The 21,771-nt window shown below is 35.8% G+C and overlaps 1 protein-coding gene across 1 annotated transcript in view; it reads left to right on the forward strand.

Moving 5' to 3' along the window:
- The window catches only part of LOC150077352 (ATP-dependent RNA helicase A-like), a 338,077-nt gene that overhangs the window by 55,343 nt on the left and 260,963 nt on the right, over positions 1–21,771 (forward strand). Inside the window, 1 exon segment of the mRNA XM_090386433.1 lies at positions 3,844–3,983. Coding sequence (XP_090242559.1) covers positions 3,844–3,983 — 140 coding nt within the window.

Below are 21,771 nucleotides of genomic sequence, written 5' to 3' on the forward strand. Positions count from 1 at the left end.
ATTTATCAAAAGCCTTATTTTTTTAAAATCGTTCTACACTTGAAAAGCCACAAGTTAGAACAGAGAAAGAAAAACCACCTTTCTTTTTATTCATTTTCTAGGTCACTAATCAACTAACACTTTAACCGCTTGGCCTTCTAGCGGCACTGCTCCTGCCTCCCCGTGGCAGGGCTGGAAATCTTGGCAAGTAAGTCCACTTGCCAAGGGCTAAAAGGAGCAATCATGGATAACACAGACCATCAGGATATTGAGAACGATAATCCAAAGAGACAAAAGACTGATCGGATGGAGCAACCTTGCCCGTCGTTTTTAATCATCCGCTCCCTTACTACTCAGCCCATGAATAAATTGTCTCCGTTTGTCATACAAAAACATCTGGAGGATCTCCCAAGACGGTGAAGAGACTGCAATGAGGAGACTTACTAGTAGAAACCACCAACCACAGACATTCCGAGAAGCTGTTACAACTTACAAGCTTTGCTGGCATTCCAGTTAAAATATCTCCACACACAACCCTAAATTCATCTAAGGGTGTGATATTCAGTTGGGACTTACTGAATGTCACCGAGGAAGAAATAACCCAAGAACTGCAGGGACAGAATGTAATTGAAGCAAAAAGAATAATGACTAAAAAAGATAATCAACTGACACCTACAAGAAATATTATTCTCACCTTCAATACACCATCTTACCCTCCTCTGTAAAAGCAGGTTATTTACTTTGCTGCATCCGACCTTACACTCCAAACCCTTTAAGGTGTTACAAATGCCAAAAGTATGGCCATTCACAAACTGTATGCAGAGGAGTTCCTGTCTGCCCTAATTGTGGATCCTCAGATCACATACAAAGTAACTGTACAGCTAAAAAAATGACCTGCCCAAATTGCAAAGGTGACCATCCTGCATATTCGAAGACATGTGAAAAGTGGAAAACCGAGAAAAAAATAGTAAAATACAAGGTTGAGAACAAAGTAAGTTACCCAGAAGCGAGAAAATTAGTCACTCCTACTATAAACAAAAATATGACCTATGCCAATGCTGTAAAAAATTTCAGACAGTCTCCACTCAAACTGATGTAACAGTTCCCACTAACAAATCAATTTCTGACTGGGCTAGAAATGTTTTTTCTAAGCAACAATCCAAGTTCTCTGACCAGGCAAATAATACTCCTCTGACAATACCAGTGGCATCTCCTGCTCCAGTCATAGATACCATATCTCATAGTTCAAACACAAATGTAGTGAAAAATTTTCAAGATACAACCATGGACACAGATGGCACATCCATACAGGAAGATCCCCTTCTAGAAATCCATGCAGAAGAAGAAATGGACACAGGTCGCCCGTTTTCTCCAAAAAAGATAAATCTAAATTAGAACGTCATAAGCAAGTAACCTTCAAAAAGCAGTCAGATACATCTCCATCAATCAAACACAAATAATGCCTTGTATTTTACAATGGAATTGCAGAGGCTTTCGTTGCAACACAGATGATATCTGTGATCTAATTAACCGATATTCTCCAGTTGCCCTTTGTCTTCAGGAAACTTACCTAACCTCGCAAATTTCTCCTTCAATAAAGAACTATTGTCTTTATCGAAGAGATCGTAATACAGCAAATGCTGCCCATGGTGGTGTAGCAATCCTAATAAATTCAAAGATCCCAACTAAACATATTCCACTTCAAACTGAAATAGAAGCTGTTGCCGTTCATATAACTCTCCATATTTCAATAACACTTGTCTCAATATACCTACTACCAAACCATACTTACTGTTTAAAAGATCTTGAAGATCTCCTCATACAAATACCTCCACCTCTCTGTATTTTAGGGGATTTTAATATACACCACCCCTTATTTCTATCCTAAACTAGACACACGTGGTCGACTTGTTGAAAGCTTTCTAGAGTCACAAAATCTCACCTTACTCAATACTGGTGCGCACACTCACATTCAACTCCCAACTGAACACACCTCAGCAATAGATCTCTCAATTTGTTCTCCAATACTCCTCCCAATCATAGAGTGGTATGTTTTAAATAATCCTATGGGCAGTGGCCACCTTCCAATCATATGCAATTTTTTAATATCACAGTCTCCTTCAAACAAACTCCGCAGGAAATGGAAATTTGTTCGTGCAAACTGGGCAAAATTTCGATCATCAATCTCTCTCTCTTAATGAGGAATTTTCCAGCCTTTTCTCTGGTGCCATTACAGATCAATTTTATCTGTTACAGGCTTCAGTACTTTTTATCACTTTGCAGCTGTTCCGTATCATCTTTTTCTGCCTTTATTCATCCATTTCTAAATCCTCCTCACGATGTGTATATATATATATATTTTTTTTTTTTTTTCATGGTATTTATGACACATACAAAGTTTTCTTGACTATTACTTTAAAGGTACATTGTAATTATATTGTGTTTGTGCTCTGTGTACTGTCTCCCCAGTTGAGAGGCTGTGTAGCCCATTAAATTGTTATAATTACTTTTTCTGAAATTAAAACCCATTCCTTTGCCTGCAACAAATGCTACCCCCTCTCTCACTCACTTTGAATTTCATGATCACCCTCTGCTAATGATTACTGTACTCTCAGCCCTGTGATGTCACCTGGTTCATGAGTGATGATCAGGTCTAGAATATTCTTGCTCATGGTACTTCATATGCTGTACAAATATTAATCATCTAGCTGATTTAAAAATTTTGTCCCTGTGGTGAGTTTACTTAGAGGCAGAATAAAATCACCCATAATATGAGACTCCTAATAAGGTATCCTGCTTTTAATGCAGCAAAATGCAGTCTTACACTTGGGGAATAGCAACCCCAAAATAATTTATATACTTCGTTACTTTTCAGAACTTATTCCTGTCTTATTTATCTCAAAAAAGAGTATACTTCTCCTTTGTTTATTTTTGATAATATTCAAATTTCTAAATAAGATCGTGTTTCATGTTCGCAACTGATATCGATTGCCAGCACAAAATTGTGATTTTTTTTTTTTTTTTTTTTTTTTTTTTTATTGAATTTTTTTATAGTGAGGATTACTCTTGGCCTATCTCATTTGACTTTACACACAGGCACACAATTGTTACAGAAATAAAGTAAAGAAGACATTTGGCAAAGAACTGGTCTCAGAATCTGTAACCAGAATGTTCCTGGTAAACCTGTGTGCATACATTTTGCCTGTGTGTATTTTTCTTCTGAGGGCAAATGACCCCTTCACCCTGTATGTGAGGACTGTGACACCATTTTAACCATTAGACACATTTTAACTGAATGTCCTTGTTTTAGACATGAATGATATATTTTTTACTGCTTTTAGCCATCTAATTGAGCCCCTATACACTCACTCAGATGCTATCTGGCAACCATGCGTTGACTCTTTTTAGCCATTTAAAATATACTCTTTTATTATATATACTTTTAATACTATTTATGTATTGTTTATATCTTTTTTTGACGATTTTCTATTTTTATATAACTTACAAATCCTTTCTTGACATAGCGACCAATTTTCGTGGGTCACTATAATATTTTATTGCCTTTTTATCTATTACCATTTTTATGACTGTTTATTCATTTACTGCTGTTGGTGCTTTATAGCCTATGTTGCTGACACACCAATAAATTCCAAACCAAACCAGCTTGGCACTTATATACAGCAAAATACCGTAGTATTGTAAGTGCAGTCTTGCCATTACCTCATGCAATGGATCATGACCTATTATTGTCTCTAACTGTAATTGTATAAGGACCATTCAAGTTGCTAGTGATTGTAATGTTCTTTTAAAATAAAGAAGAAATATATTTTTTTTTTCTTACTGAATTTTTTTCCTTATTTTTAGGCAGAAGATTTAGATATAAATTCTGGTATTCATGGTAATTGGACAATAGATAATGCAAAATCTCGTCTGCATCAGTTCTTTCAAACCAATAAAATTACTGCCGAGTACAAATATTCTCAAGTTGGGCCAGATCATAACAGGTTACCTTTTTTAATTTTTCTTCCCCCCTCCCCCTTGTAAAGTTTAATAAGAATTGGCAGTACATTCCTGAACATTTACCTTATTTCAGCCACTTGATGCTCCGTATTTCTCAATTGAATATACCTATTTGTCAGTAAAATTATAAAGTATGTATTTGTTTGTTACACTAATTATAATCAGTGTAACTAACAAATAAGTAATAAGTAACTAAAATAATTATTTTAGTTACACAAATGTCAGAACTTCTAATTAATATTAATATGCATCTCATGTTAATTTGAGGTTAACTAGTTTTTTTTTTCTTTTTTTTCCTATCTTTATTTCCTACTTTTTTTTAATATTGAAAAAAAAGTGATGTTATAATTTTGACTAAATTTATTTAAAATAGAGAAAAAGTTATGTTAAATTTAAATCCCACTACACTTTTTTTTTAATTTAAAAATCAGCAATTTCTTGGACAAATGAGCAAATGCATTTATTAAATGTTTCCTTTCATCCTGTGATAATTATGTGTGAATGTAGAATTTTCTGTCAAATTTATATTAAAGAGAGATGCTTTCTTTGCAGTCATTTTTGTTGCATTGTCCTAGAGTTTATTTTAATTGCAAATTGCAGCGTTACTTGCAGTTAAAATAATCAGGTTTTGCAGCCTTTCATATTAAAATAAAGTATATTTAAAATTTTTTTGACTGTCTAGAAAGTATATTACAAACATCAACATTTCTAACCAACATTTTTCTAGATGACCATGGGAGTGTTTGTTATGGCACTGCCACAGCCATCATAAGCCTTTAATTTTGTAGCAGGTTCCAAACCCACTGGTTTCCAATGGAATTTGTTTTTCCCTCAAAGATAAAGATGTGATATCTATTTTTATATATTTAATGTTCATTAAATGTTTGCTCATACATGTATATATAATGTCCACTAATGTGTACCTTGATTAATATAATTAGAATTGTGATTAAATCAAGCAGACATGATATACACTGAGTGATCACTGAAGTATGACCACTTATCTAATACCATGTTTGGCCATCATCCGCATGGATAAAAAGCTGCTATTCGTCTAGGCATTGACTCTGCTAGTTGTTTGAAGGCATGGATCTGCAAGGCTTTCCAGTGTTGGCATAGATGACAGTTGTGTCCATATGCCTGAACTCAATTGGATTGAGTTCAGGCAAATGTGGAGGCCAGTAAAGATTGTTGACATACTTCCTTGAACTACTTGTGCATAGTGTGGGTCTGATGACATGGCACATTACAGAGAGGAAAAAATGTAATATGGCAGGGTGTATATGGTCTCCTGAAATGTTGGACCATTTGTGCCAGGGGTACTAGTTCTTGTTCTTGTCAGCAGAACATGCCCCATATTAAGCAACAATCACCACCTGTCTGGATAGTTGGCACCATGCATGATGAGTTCATGGACTTTTTGTACTGCAAGCTATGTGACATAGTTCATCACAGATGGGGTGGGCATCATTTGTTGATCACTGAGGGTAATTTTCATGCATTTATGATAAATTTGTGTGCGCACATGCACCCATACTCATGTATGCTTCATCTGAATGTTTTAATATTACTATAAAGAGGTACATTGTCCAGCTTCGTAGATAGGGAAATTATATTTTGAATGATTTGGTAGTATGTGAAACAGGCATTTAAATATCAGTGCATATATATATCAACATATCTGCCAACACATATATACCTGTTCATGCTACATATATATTTTGCTTTGAAAGTCTAATTCTCTCGGTGACAATCTATACTAGCAATTTTATTGAGAATGCAAACTTAACTGTTAACTACATTCTAAAAACAAATTTTCAAACTTATCTTTTCTTATAGATGGCCATAAGTAATTTAGAATTTATATGCCATCTTTTTAGCATTTTGAAATTATTTTGTAACTGAGATTTCTGTATTGCTCATAGCTATATTTGTGATGGTAGCGAAACATTAATTTTTTAATGTATATATATTTTTTAATATTTGGAATCCCTCAGTTAATGCACCCTTATTGTCATTCATGTTTTGCTTTGCAAAATTTATTTTTGTTCAGCTGGAAATTTCTTACATGTCATCTTTCTTGTTTTTGCAGCAGGAGTAAGTTGAATTTGACAATATTGTATTATTCCTCTCACTTTTGCACTCCTGAGCAATAGTTCTAAATGAATCACGATTTTATTCTGGTTTTCACATATTACTATATACTTTATAATTGTTTACTGTAAAAATTAATTGTTATAATAACGTGAGATAATATTATAATTGATTATCTAACGTAAAAGAAGGGTTATTATTACAATAAATTTTCATGGAAAACAACCATGTAACATGCTTTCAGTAAATTATATAATTAGATTTGCTTAGAGATGTCGGTAGCAATAACTTCATCCTCTGGCACTTGCTGTATAGCTCTAAGTGTTAACAATAATGTCAGTTCAAAAAGTGTTGTGAAAATTTTCTAAGTCAGGTGTTTAAAAGTCTTTGTAGTCTTGGAGAGTTTCTATCCATTCTTGGTGTGCATAATAATGTGTATCTCTTTCCTGTCTTCCAACAGGAGGACTTGGAGAATTTTTTAGCAAACAAAAAAAAAAAAAAAAAAAGTTGAAACATATCCCTTTTCATGGAGGAATTTCAGAGCATTTAACTATCCAATATTTCATTTTGGCATGACTAAGAGCAAAACAAATGATACGAAAACTGATCTTTTCTTTAACACATTTGCTGTCTTTTATATTTGTGAAGATCTTTACATGCTTTTTGGAATTTCTCATGGGATGCTTCTGCTAGGCACTGGAACAAGTAAGCACTGGTTTTTATTAAATGGAAGGGATTTCACCTGTGAGGATGTTGCGTTTTTCACGAACTAAAGAGTTAAAATTCAGCAAGCATAATCTTAAAAAAATTTTACCCTTTTCTTCTTGTGGAAAATAACTGCATAAGCTAAGAAAAAATACTAAACTAAATCAAACTAGAGCAAAGAAACATGAAGTGGTGAACCAGGTATACACCTTTTATGGTACTCTAGACAGTGTAATTGATGCTAAGCAAAATCCCATCAGTAATGCAATAGCCCGTGGTTGTCAGTGTGCTGATGTTGCTCAGTTGTTTATTTCACATACAGGTAGTTCTCGACTTAATGAGTTAATTTGTTCCTAGCGTGCACTCGTAAAGCAGGAATTTATTTCCCATAGACATAATGTTGAAAACGGGTTACATTCTCAACAATGGAATTAGTTACCTAATTAGTTTGTAATGATTAATTTATCCTAAGAAATGAAAACATACCCTGTAAAATCAAGCAAATTATAATTTAGAGAAATTATTTATGACTTACAAATGTTAAAGAATGTTTATTCTTCATCATCGACTAAATGTGCACTTGCTGTTGGGTCGGCACTCGTTGGTTTATTGCACAAGGAGTTGTGTTCTTCAGAAATGCTTCAAGAGGAGTTTGTTTCCAAGATAATCTCTTCTCTTTATAAATTACATGATAGTATGCATAAACATTTTTTAACGGTTCACACAAATTGCAACTAACACGATGCGTGCAAGTGAGATTGCAACTAACACGATTCTCGCGGAGTAACAAGTTTGCAAAGCTTAAAAAAAATAAAAAATAAATAAAAAAAGTGAAGAGAAGATTCTGAAAATTTATTTGTTTCTTATGTGATTGAATTTTGCAGTGAAGGGGAACACATTTGACCATAATAATGCAAAAACCCACAGAATTCCAGTTATCGATATTTTCATAAATGCAATAAGATCAAGTTTGTTACCAGTTTATAATTGATTGCACTAACAGAAAAGCCCAATAAACCTGAAAGTGCAAATTGTTTTTATTGTTTTATGGTCATGACCTCCAGAAATGTGCTTTAAAAGATATCACAAAGGCATTAAAAATTAATTCTTATAACAGAAAAAATGGTAACAATGAAAGTGTACAGTAGTGCGTTTTAATGATTTGAATTTTTTCTCTTTTTCTGGATCTTTTTCTCACAAACAACCCTTCTAAGTACACGGTCAAAGTGAGAGCTCCTTTAGGCACTTCAGATCACAACTTGGTGATTGTCTCTTCTCCAATGGAACCTTTATCTCATGGCTATTCCCAACCTCGTGTTGTTTGGCATTACAAGAATGCAAAATGGGATGATCTGCGAGACTTCTTTTCTTCTTTTCCTTGGTCGGATTACTGTTTCAAAAGTTCTGATGGCAACGTTTGCTCAGATCGTGTCAGTGAAATTATTCTTGCAGGAATGGAATCCTTTATCCCACACTCCACTTTAAAATCTCGTCCTTTATCTAAACCTTGGTTTTCCAATAAATGTGTTAAGGCTGTCCAAGAGAAGAATGTTGCATATCGTAATTGGCTTGTTTCTAATTCTTCAATTTCATTTTTTTCTGCCTACCCCAAAGCTCGCAACAATTGTAAAGCAGTTATTAACCAGTCCAAACTAGAGTTTGAACAGGCTAAGAGTAGAAAACTTGCTTCTTGCTCTAATGGTAGCCGAGCATTCTGGTCTCTTGCCAAAGCTATTGGCCGCAACTTTTGCCCATCTCTGCTCCCACCTCTGTCCAAACCAGATAGTTCTGTTGTCACTTCAGCCAAGGATAAAGGTGACCTGCTAGCATCCCATTTTTCTTCCAGCTCATGTATTAATGATCTTGGTAAAACACCTCCCACCATTCCCAACACACTCCATTCAATGCCTCCTGTGGTCTTCCATCAAAAGGATATCAGAAGGATTTTGATGAATCTCGATGCTAAGAAAGCTCCAGGTCCTGATGGTATTTCTCCACTTGTTCTCAAAACCTGTGCTCCTGAACTTAATCCTATTCTTTGCCGCCTTTTTTCACTTTCTTATTCTAAAGGTGTTTTTCCTTCTGCTTGGAAATTTGCTCATATCCAGCCAGTTCCTAAAAAGGATGACAAATCCCTCCCATCCAATTATCGTTCCATTGCAATTACTTCTACTCTTTCTAAAGTAGTGGAGAAATCAATTAACCGCCAACTCTTAAACTACCTAGAAACCTTCCATCTGATCAACGATCACCAGTATGGATTCCGTCAGTGTCGATCCACTGGTGATATTCTGGCTTATGTTACCCATTTATGGACTAATTCAATGGAAGGGTTCTGTGAAACACAAGTAGTTGCTCTTGACATCTCAAAGGCTTTTGATCGTGTTTGGCATAAAGGTCTTCTAAACAAGCTTCCATCTTATGGTTTGCCAACTGTTTTTAGTAATTGGTTATCCAGTTTTCTCTCTGATCGCTCACTGAGGGTGATGGTTGATGGCTCTCTGTCTTCTAACTTCTCCACTAATGCCGGTGTCCCCCAAGGTTCAGTTCTTTCCCCCACTGTTTTCCTCTTGTATATCAATGACCTTCTTCCATTGACTGGAAATCCTATCCATAGTTTTGCCGATGATAGCACATTGCATTCAACTTTCCATTTTGAGAAACCTTGTCCTGCTCAATCAGCTTCAACTTCTCGAAAATCTGCTACCAATTCCTTAAATGCCGATCTTCAGGTAATTTTCCAGTTGGGCAAAGACAACTTAGTTGATTTCAACCCTTCTAAAACTCAGTCTTGTCTTATATCTCGCAAAAAGGATTCTTCTGCCCCTATGCTTATTTTTAGTGACACTCCAATTTCTAGGCAAAAGGATATATCTCTTTTGGGGATTACCCTGACTTCTAATCTCTCTTGGCACAAGCACATTACAAATATTGCTTCCTCTGCATCTAAATAACTTGATTTTCTCTTTCGCTCTGGGTGTTACTTTTCTTCCAAACAGCTGCTCACTCTGTATAAATCGCAAATCCACCCTGCCATGGAATATTGTTCCCACATCTGGGGTGGTGCCCCCAACACCTCTCTGAGGCTTCTTGATTCCATTCAGAAGAGGGCAGTTAGGTTAATTAATGATTCATCTCTAACAGAGTCTCTCCACTCGCTGTCTCATAGACGCACTGTTTCTGCTGCATGCCTCTTCTACAGATACTTCCATGGGCACTGTTCTTCTGAATTGGCTTCTATAATTCCCGCTCTCTCTTTTAAAACAGTCTGAACACGTGCCGCCACCAGCCAACATACATTTACTGTCCACCTTCAACCCCACAGAACCAACTTTTCATCTTCCTCATTTATTCATTCACCTGCCGTTTTCTGGAACAACCTTCCTTCATACGTATTTCCTGAAAATTACAATCTACAGAAGTTCAAGTTCAATGTCAACAAATATCTTCTTTCGTCTTCTCAATCTCCAACCCAAGCACGGTACTAAGTACTATAGGTTCTAAAACCTCTCGTGTTTGGGGTTCACATAAAAAAAAAAAAAAAAAATTGGTAACTAATACAATTCACAAACCATGTTTGTGACCTTTTAAATGACCTCAAGGTCACACTTGTGACCTCAAGGTCACACTTGTGACCTTGAAAATGATCTTTAAGAGAGATAAGTAGCTTAGTTATGCAGCGAAAATTTCAACTTCGGAGGCCTTGAAATGAATAACTAAAAAACAGTGCGTTATTGGGTTCACATTAAGATATTTTCACAATGCATTGGTGCCTCTTGAACGGATTAACATCGTAAAGCGAGGCTACATTGTATTGTATAGCTATGAGCGTGGTTTGAAATGCAGTATTTATGAATGTTTAACATTCATGTTTTGCAATTAATGTTCATATTTTCAATTTTGTTGATACTTGTTACTTGAGAAAAAAAAACTTGTAAAGCTGGAATTGCCTGTACTTTTCCTTTTACAGCTCTCATTTTCTGACTGCAATTGAATGAACATATATGTGCATTTATGCACAAAAATTGTAGTTCATTTTAATGCAAATTTACATAGAGGCAGCAGATGTGTTAAATTGAGTATAACACCCACCACATGGGATTGCTGTCTGTAGTGCACACCACAGAATTCATGAGATTGTAAACGATACAGTACATCCCCATTTATTATTCCCTATCAGATTACTTGAAATGCAATACATTTTTAAATTACTACTATGCCCTGACTAACAATATAGCAAATTATGTGCATTTTAGTATAGATAATTCTAAATATGGCTGCAATGAAATTAAGTCTGCATTGGTCGCGTGATTTGCGAATAGCTTGCTAAATTTAAAAAGACCTCTGAAACCAATTAAGGCAAACGACATTATAATAAAATTACAGATATACATGTAATCTGTTTTATTTATACCAATGAAACAATAATCGTTACCACTCAATATGTGAGAGAGAGGGGGGGGAGGGTAATAATTGTGCCTCAGAGAAAAAATACTTTTGCATTGGAGGATTTAAAAAGAATTAAAGTGAAGTATGTGAGATATTTTTAAATTTCTTGTGTAAAAACAAAGATTGCTGACTCATTTTTCTGCCACCACAATAGTTATGCAGCTCAGAATTTACATGCTGTACATTAGAAAAAGGTGCTTTATTATGTATAATTGTACATTCTAAAGAGAGAGTATTACTATTTTAGGGATATTATCTGTTTAATTATAAACCACACAAAAAAAGGGGGTGGGCAAAGTGGCACTTCTCTCTATTAGCACTGCCACTCATTCAGTAAACTTTATAATTAGCAGCAGTAGTGTGAATTACTCTTGTTAATTAATCATTGCCTCTAAGATTGTTCCCTACCACTGAAGTCACAGATCCAGATCTTGCGTGAATTTGGCCGGTAGTTTTTTCAGAGGTGTCTGTATTACATTCAGCCAGTCAGCTGATGCCGCATTAGATTAGTGTGCTCTGTTTATTGCTTATTGCTCGACTTAATGCTGATATCCCTAAAGATAAACTATCAACCAAACTCGTGTGGTTTGCAATCTCCGCAGACCACTATGTCATCAAGCTAAGGAGTTAGAATACTGCTAAGCAACAATTAGGCAAAACTGACTGAGCTGGAACTGAATGAGTTCTGTTTTGCCACTGGAATGGCATGCCAAATGATAAATGGGGGGGGGGAAGATGCTTAATATGGGTGGCTGCAGTCCAGTGGTGCATGGCTATGCATATGAAGGTTATGGGTTTGAGCCAGTGTGTTGCTACAAAAAATGCATGATCCATTGTGACAGACTGGCACTGAAAATTCAGATGGCTACTGAATGAATTTGTAAATTTTTATGACTATAACTGTAGAGAATTAGTAATTTTTAGGGCAGATTTATAACTACTGAATAATCATGGAATGCAGTAAGTGTAAAGTTTTATGTTAAAACAATAGAAAGCTTTAGTGAATTTTTTATGTCTTGCATATGTGATGTAGTTCATTACCAATTTAAAGACCAACATTCTAAATGTAATGTTTGTATTTCTAAATATAATGCATCTGCTCTTATAAATATTTTGTTATACCATCTCTGACCTGTTGAGTGACCGTTTATCATGAAACTGGAAGTATTCTACACAATATTCTCCATGCAGATATTTTATTCATTTCTTCATGAACTTTTATCCTAAAATATACTTTAAAGAGAAAATTGTTTTCTTGTCAATTAGCATAAATCTGTACGGTTCTTATATTTTAATGTGGAAAGAATTGTTTGAAGAAGCAAACATAAATTTAATTCTTATAAATACTCCATGAACAGAATTTCAGTCAGACATTCTTTGTGGATAAATGTTAATATTTTACTCATTATCCATGCTAGTGACCTGTCCTCTGTTTCTTCCATTTGGCATGGTATACCAATAGAAGAAGCCCAGAAGTTCTTAGTATTTTTTGTATATTAAATAATCTTTTCGACACAATGGATGGTAATCGGCAACCGTAATGTGATCCATTTTGGAATTCACAAGCATTGACATCCTCTTAAGTAAAATATCATGATGGTAGGATATTCTAATATTTGATTTTATGTACCTCTCATATTGTCACTTAAAATGATTATTGTAAAGTTAGTTTAGAAGCTTGTAATTATTGCTGAATACAATAAATATTCTATAGCAGTGTAGCTTATGAAAGTGGTCTGCAGGATGACAGAAAAACAGTTATTTTACAGTAAGCAACATTCCCATTAAGAGTGAGGGTAGATACACGTATGCCTATAACAACCTAACATATAATGTTTGGTTAAGTACAGTCAGTTCTTGTGTAACACGTGTTTACACTACACGAATTCGATCATACATGATTTATAAATAGGGGAATGATATCGTATATAACACCCGAGTGGGTAAAGTACCTGCCCGGCAACCCAAAGGTCGCGGGTTCGATTCCCGCCTCGGGCTTGGATCAAAGTACTGCAAAAACCTTGGGAGGTGCAATATGGCCACAGAAGCCGATGCGCCAATAACTACCAAATCAAAAAAAAAAAAATCGTATATAACACGAACCGAATTCGCTTATTCACGATTCACCTTTGTGTTTACAAGAAATGGCAGTCGAACGCGGAATCACCCCAACTGAACGCAACACGATAGGAATGAAGGGAAGATTCTTAAAATGTATTTGTTTTTTTTATATCAGTGAAGGGGAAACATATCACCCTAATAAGGTAAAAACCCACCCAATTCCAGCTATCGGTATTATCGCAAATGCAATTAGATCGAGTTTACTACCAGTTTATAACAGATTCCACTAGCAGAAACACAACTGGAAATTGTTTTCATTCTTTTATGGTTGTAACTCCCAGAAATGTGCTTTAGTAAAATGTGAGGTGTTAATCTCTGCCTTTACGGTGTTGTTTATTCAGTTGCTACACGTGCGCAGCTTTGTTTATGTATCAAGCATGCCTCCTCATTTTGTAATTGTGCTTTATTCCCTAAAAATGAGTAAAATATTTAAAAGGTGTGAAAAGGAAGCGTCCTGGTGAAGACACTGCAGATTCAGAGAGAAAAAGAAAAGCAATATCGATAAACAGAGGCGGACTGGGTCAAAAATCCTTACCCGGGAAAATTTGTAGTGCCCTCATACTATGATTTATGGCCAACATCACACTGGCCCACCGGGGTTTCCCCGGTAAGACTAATGGCCAGTCCGCCTCTATCAATAGAGAAAAAATATGAAATTGTGAAACGCTTTGAGCGAAATGAAAGACCATGTGATATTGCACGTGCTGCAGGCCTAAATGAGGCAATGCCGAGAATTAGAAAGATGCATAAAAACAACTTTCATAGCAGGAACAACTCAAAGTGTAATTAAAATCCATTAGATCAAGACACAAAGAATTGGAATAGATGGAACGGCTGTCATCTGTTTCGATACAAAATCAAACAGAAAACAATTTTCCTTACGATAGAAGCAAAAGCATTAGCAATATTTTTTTTACGTAATAGTCGTAATAAAATATGTAAATATTTTATTACGGTAATGTTTTGGTTACAAATGTGTGTTCAGTCTTGGGTGGTCAGCACCTAACCCTATTTTTTCCATTGGGCCTGTTGTTTATATTGCACGAGGGTTTCTAGGAACAACTATCGTGCTATACGAGGACTGACTGTATTAGTAGGTAGCTTTGTATTTCAAAGGTAGTTTTTATTATTTTTGTGTGTATAGGGTATTATTTTTATTTATTTTTTTTTTTGTGGTCTGTTACCGCTAACTCAAATATAAAAGCAGTCTATCTGAAAAAAAAAAAGTTGGGGAACTTTATTCTATAGTTGACCCACATAATAATTTCCCTTGTGCCAGAAATATTCAGTTTGTGTAGTAGGAATCCCGTAATAGCTTTTTTGTTAGTTACCGTCACTGTCTTCTGTATTAGTGTGTGCACACAGTTGAACTTTGTGATGAACTAATTTCTCTATTTCAAATAATTGGAACAGCCAATTTATTCATTGTATAAGAGGCCTGTCCTTCATGACAAGCTATAAATGCATAATGTGACAATTTCAGGATCAAATCAAGACTTAAAAAAAATTTAAGTGTAGGTGTGATCAAAAACAATGGGGACTGACTTTGTATATTGAAATTGCAGTGTTGTGCATTGTAGTGAGTTGCTTCATTGCAAACATGTTCAGTGACTCATCTAGAATATATCTGCAGTTGGTGTGAATCAGCATTTTTTTTTTTTTTTTTTTTTTTAATGTAAACCGAAAACACGAGAGGTGTTAGAACCTATAGTACTTAGTACCGTGCTTGGGTTGGAGGTTGAGAAGACGAAGCAGATATTTGTTAATATTGGATTTGAACTTCTGTAGACTGTAATTTTCAGGAAATACGTATGAAGGAAGATTGTTCCAGAAAACGGCAGTTGAACGAATAAATGAGGAAGATGAAAAGTTGGTTCTGTGAGTTTTGAAGTTGGACAGTAAATGGATGTTGGCTGGTGGCGGCACATGTTCGGACTGTTTTGAAAGAGAGAGCAGGAATTATAGAAGCTAATTCAGAAGAACAGTGCCCATGGAAGTATCTGTAGAAGACGCATGCAGCAGAAACAGTACGTCTATGAGACAGCGAGTGCAGAGACTCTGTGAGAGATGAGTCATTAATTAACCTAACTGCCCTCTTCTGAATGGAATCAAGAAGCCTGAGGAGGTTTTGGGGGCACCACCCCAGATGTGGGAACAATATTCCATGGCAGGGTGGATTTGCGATTTATACAGAGTGAGCAACTGTTTGGAAGAAAAGTAACGCCCACAGCGAAAGAGAAAACCAAGTTTTTTAGATGCAGAAGAAGCAATATTTGTAATGTGCTTGTGCCAAGAGAGATTAGAAGTCAGGGTAATCCCCAAAAGAGATATATCACTTTGCATAGAAATCGGAGTGTCACCAAATATAAGCATAGGAGCAGAAGAATCCTTTTTGCGAGAGATAAGACAAGACTGAGTTTTAGAAGGGTTGAAATCAACTAAGTTGTCTTTGCCCCACTGAAGAATTACCTGAAGATCGGCATTCAAGGAATTGGTAGCAGATTTTCGAGAAGTTGAAGCTGATTGAGCAGGACAAGATTTCTCAAAATGGAAAGTGGAATGCAGTGTGCTATCATTGGCAAAACTATGGATAGGATTTCCAGTCAATGGAAGAAGGTCATTAATATACAAGAGGAAAAGAGTGGGGGAAAGAACTGAACCTTGGGGGATACCGGCATTAGTGGAGAAGTTAAAAGACAGAGAGCCATCTACCATCACCCTCAGTGAGTGATCAGAGAGAAAACTGGATAACCAATTACTAAAAATAGTTGGCAAACCATAAGATGGAAGCTTGTTTAGAAGACCTTTATGCCAAACACGATCGAAAGCCTTTGAGATGTCAAGAGCAACTACTTGTGTTTCACAGAACCTTTCCATTGAATTAGTTCTTAAATGGGTAACATAAGCCAGAATATCACCAGTGGATCGACACTGACGGAATCCATACTGGCGATCATTGATCAGACGGAAGGTTTCTAGGTAGTTTAAAATTTGGCGGTTAATTGATTTGTCCATTACTTTAGAAAGAGTAGAAGTAATTGCAATGGGACGATAATTGGATGGGAGGGATTTGTCACCCTTTTTAGGAACTGGCTGGATATGAGCAAATTTCCAAGCAGAAGGAAAAACACCTTTGGAATAAGAAAGTGAAAAAAGGCAGCAAAGAATAGGATTAAGTTCAGGAGCACAGGTTTTGAGAACAAGTGGAGAAATACCATTGGGACCTAGAGCTTTCTTAGCATCAAGATTCGTCAAAATCCTTCTGGCATCCTTTTGACAGAAAACCACAGGAGGCATTGAATGGAGTGTGTTGGGAATAGTGGGAGGTGTTTAACCGAGATCGTTAATGCATGAGTTGAAAGAAAAATGGGATGCTAGCAGGTCAGCTTTATCCTTGGCCGAAGTGACAACAGAACCATCTGGTTTGGACAGAGGGAGCAGAGATGGGCAAATGTTGCGGCCAATAGCTTTGGCAAGAGACCAGAATACTCTGCCACCATTAGGGCAAGAAGCAAGTTTTCTACTCTTAGCCTGTTCAAACTCTAGCTTGGACTGGTTAATAACTGCTTTACAATTGTTGCGAGCTTTGGTGTAGGCAGAAAATGAAACTGAAGAATTAGAAACAAGCCAATTACGATATGCAACATTCTTCTCTTGAACAGCCTTAGCACATTTATTGGAAAACCAAGGTTTAGATAAAGGATGAGATTTTAAAGTGGAGTGTGGGATAAAGGATTCCATTCCTGCAAGAATAATTTCACTGACACGATCTGAGCAAATGTTGACATCAGAAGTTTTGAAACAGTAATCCGACCAAGGAAAAGAAGAAAAGAAGTCTCGCAGGTCATCCCGTTTTGCATTCTTGTAATGCCAAACAACACGAGGTTGGGAATAGCCATGAGATAAAGGTTCCATTGGAGAAGAGACAATCACCAAGTTGTGAGCTGAAGTGCCTAAAGGACCTCTCACTTCGACCGTGTACTTAGAAGGGTTGTTTGTGAGAAAAAGATCAAGCGTATTGGCTGTATGATTAGGATTGTCCGGTATTCTTGTAGGTAAATGAACAATCTGTGCAAGATCATTAGTAATTGCAAAAGCCTCAGCATCTCGACCAGCTGGGTCGGTGTGACTAAAAAACGGAAGCCAGCTGGAGTTGTGAACATTAAAATCACCAAGGAAAATTACCTCAGTGTTAGGAAAGTTGGACTGGAGAAAGTCAAATTGCAAAGAGAGGAAGTCAAAGAGCTCCAAGTGATTAGTGGATTTGGGAGAACGCTAGAGACAACAGATGAATTTTACACAATGAGGTAGAGAGATTTTAAGCCAGAGAAGATTCCAAATTGCCAATCTCTGACAGGGAGTATTAGAACCGACATGTGCACAAGTACCATCTTTGACGCGAAAAGAATCATACAGCGAATAATTTGGGCATCTGAGATGAGCAGTAGTTGAATCAACCGATAACTGAGATTCTGTCAGAAAAAGTACATGGAGTTTGGCAGACTGCAAGTGGAAATGGACATCGTTGAGATTAGAATTGAGACCACTTATATTTGTGAAATGAATTAGGAAGTGCTTGGAGGTTTGGATCTTTTCACAGATAAGCTTGCGTTATTAGTTTGACAATTCGTGGTGTATTCAATAGTAAGAAAAAGTGAGTGGGTGCTATGAAGTAATAAAATTTTTGGATATGGTGTACACATGTAAGAATATACCCAGATCCTTGACGTAACGTGGCCTCGACAATGCTCCCCGCATACACGCTACTCGGGCTCCCTCCAGTCACTATCTGGCGGAGTAGAGGTAGCAAGATTATACACTAGCTGATCCGGATGCCTCCTAGAGAGTTACCAATAGGTTCAGTCCGGTGTACTAACTAGCAGGCCGGCCTGCGAACACCGTTTTAGACCTGTACTCTTGAAATGTAAGGAATATTGGATCTCACCACGATGTTCATCATAACCTCAAAAGTCATCATTCATACTGCATGATGGAAGAGATAGGGAATGGTTAACTGGAACGTAGCTGTAGAGACTAAACGTGTTCCACCACTTCAAGCCTCCAATAAGCAAAGTGGTGGTATTGCGCTGGTTGATGAGAGTCATCTACTACCGAGTACTGCCTGATAACATAGAGGGGGCGGCGTTCCTCCATGTGGTGTGGGCATCACACCGCGACCTCTGCTTACGTTGGTTCACACTTGGATGGTCACCCACCATGTACTTGTGCATGGAGGTTACACCCAGGATTACTAACAGTCTCACCATCGTGAAGGTGCAAGCAGAGGATTTGGTTGTCACAGACTGTCCGGACTTCGCCGAAATTGGGTCCACTTGACTTGAGTGTTACCCGAATATCAGTTCCATCAGCATTTTAGAATCACAGGTAGCAAGTACAGCTTGTCTGGCATATCTGAGAGAATGTCTGTGACAACCTCACGGACCAAATTGGTGAATATAAGATGTTTTTAGTTGCATTTTAAAATAAATGTTTTTAATGAGCACTGAAATTGGAATCAACTTCGTTTTCAGTTAATGAAAACTGTAACATAAACCTGTGAAATGTTAAAATCAGCTTTTGGAGAAAATATTTTATGCTGTTTGAAGACTTTTCAGTGGTTTGCAAAATGTACAGAGCTACTTGTCGCCCAAAGAGGATACTTGCATAGTTTCATGATCTGATCAGCAATGATCAACATTTAACTATCCATAAAATTGCTAGTGAAATTCAGATTTCTTATGGGACATCTGAAATATTTAACGGAATCGTTGGGAATGTGAAGCAGTTCAGCTTTGCATCCTTGCTAATGATTAGAAAGAAGAGTGAATTCTCACATTCTTGCCATCATTACTAGCGACAGATTGTGGGTACAGTTTGCAAACCACTGAAAAGTCTTCAAACAGCATAAAATATTTCCAAAAGCTGATTTTAACATTTCACAGGTTTCTCTTACACTTTTCCCTAACTGAAAATAGCATTGTTCCTTATAAATTTGTTCTGCATAGTGCAATAGTAAAATAGAAATACCACAAAACACTTCTACATTTATTGTGTGATGCTGCTCGTAGAAACTCAGAAAAGTGCCTGCACTCGGCACTTTCTATTCAAGAATTTTTTGTGAAGCACACCCCTAGTGTAGTCCCCACATTCCATGCTCACTGGATTTCATTGTGATTTTTTTTTATTTCCAAAATTTAAATCTCTCTTGGAATGTTAGATTTACAATATCCGAGACAGTTATTCAGGATATAACAGGAACTGTAACAGCAATTCCAAAAGAAATATATCAGAAATGCCTTCCAGAATTTGCAGAAGGATAGGGTTTTGTGTATATAGTATTAAGGACATCAATTCAAAGGAGACCCATCCAAATAGGTAGTAAGCCTCATCAGTTCCCAATATTAGTTCACACCTGGTATATGGGATGTTTCTTAACCTGCATTCAGGAGCTTAAAATTTTTAATTTCACGTGAAAAATGAGTCCTGACTGATTACGAAGTTAGTTTTTTTTGGTTACAGCTAATGGTATAAGCTTGCTTATTTAATTTAGTTTAAATAAGCACTCCCCCATTGTAGTCCACGTTTTCTGATATTTTTAAAAACACTATGGTAATAGAGAGAAAGGCTTCAATTTTGTAACGATTAAATAATGAAATTGAATAGGTCTTTTGTCATATTAGCTAAAAGCATGCAAAATTATATGAAATTATTAGCTTCCTGCTAACTTCAACTAATTAATAGAAGTCATTTTTCATAAAGTGCCTCCCCCTCCAAAAAAAGTTGTTTCCACACACTAAGCCCTTTTAAAACTTTCAAATTGTCTCACTTCTACATAATTTTTCATATGAAGGTATCTGCTTGATAAATTTAACTATTTGTTTGCATTCAACTATTACTCTACAGGTCATGAGAATAAGGTATACACATATTATAAAAGCTAAGTGACATACATCCATATGCTATTTTAAATTTATTTCATCTAATGTTAAAGTTTACATAATACTGCATAGAGCGTATGTTATGGAAAGTCCCTATCCCTTAATTAAATAGTTTTTAGGAACAATGCTGAAACCAGTGGGTTTGATATCTGCAGATTGTAGCAGAAAGTGGCTGGATTGTGTCTAGTCCTGGACTTCTGTGCTGAAGAACCAGTTATATGATTAATTTGAAATAGGTCTCAGGAATGTACTGCCTGTTCTTATAAAGGTCAGTATGTGATTATTACTTTGTACTATTATAATTTTGTAGGATCTTTGCTAATATGGTGATAAAAGTGATCAAGGTGTTATTTTATTTATTTTTTTCTTAAATCAGATTACATTAAAATTAAATTGTCAATTTGCTTTTTTTTTTTTTTTTACTACTTTTATATTTACTACTTTTTATACTTTTTGAAATATAAAATTAATGAACTGAATGAATTAATAAATGATGTATTTTAAGGTACTGAAACCTGAAAATTTGTTTTGGTTTTAGTATCCTTCTGCATAATAGATTTTTCTTAACTCCAATTTTCAATTGAATTAATAGACACATTTGATATTATTTAAAAGTTAATCATTATCTCAGCTAATATTATTAGTTTCTGTTTATCCTTTGAGATACCTCATAGCAAGAGGAGTTTTCATAACTTTGTTACAGCAGTTGCACACTGTACTCCATTAACTACGAGTGATTCACTTTTACTAGTCACATTTGTTTGAGAACAAACATACTCTGTATAACCATGGCCAGCCATTGTTTTCATTATATATTTTAACTAAATGACTGATGTAGATTTTGTATTGTCCTTCTAATTATGAAATATGGTTCCATAATATCAGTTAACATTGCTGTGTTAGTTTTCACTGTTCAGCTAGTTTGAAAATTTTGAGACATTGAAAAGTTTAAGCACAGAGAAACCTTAAATACTTCAGGGCAGTTGTATTCAAATGGTTAGTGTCTGTGATGTTACATAAGGTGGTTTCATGTGTATGCTGCCATATGTAATCAGCTTTGTTGAAAAATGACTTTTAATATCTGTGTGGTAAATTTATTTGTATTAATCATATTTGAGTTAATTATCAGTCATATGGGAATTATAAACAGGTATTATTTGAAATGTACTCAAGGGATGTGAAATTCACATAGAATATATAACAGGAGTACGACATTTCTTTAAGAAAGAAAATTATGAGTATATCAGCAAAAATGTAGAATTGTAATGGATATATCAACAAAAAAGGTTGGATATTTTAAACTATTCAGCCATTTATGTTCTAGGGTAGTAAAAATCACGATACAGGTCAGAAACCCTTTTTTTTTTTTTTTTTTTTTTTTTTTTAAGTCAGCACTAATGCCCAGCACAATGCTGTAGACGAAACTTGCCCATCACACAACACAACACAAGAGCATACTCCATGG

This window comes from Mastigoproctus giganteus, chromosome 12, assembly GCF_048544385.1.
Source record: "Mastigoproctus giganteus isolate SK-2022 chromosome 12, ASM4854438v1, whole genome shotgun sequence".
Taxonomy (NCBI): domain Eukaryota; kingdom Metazoa; phylum Arthropoda; class Arachnida; order Uropygi; family Thelyphonidae; genus Mastigoproctus; species Mastigoproctus giganteus.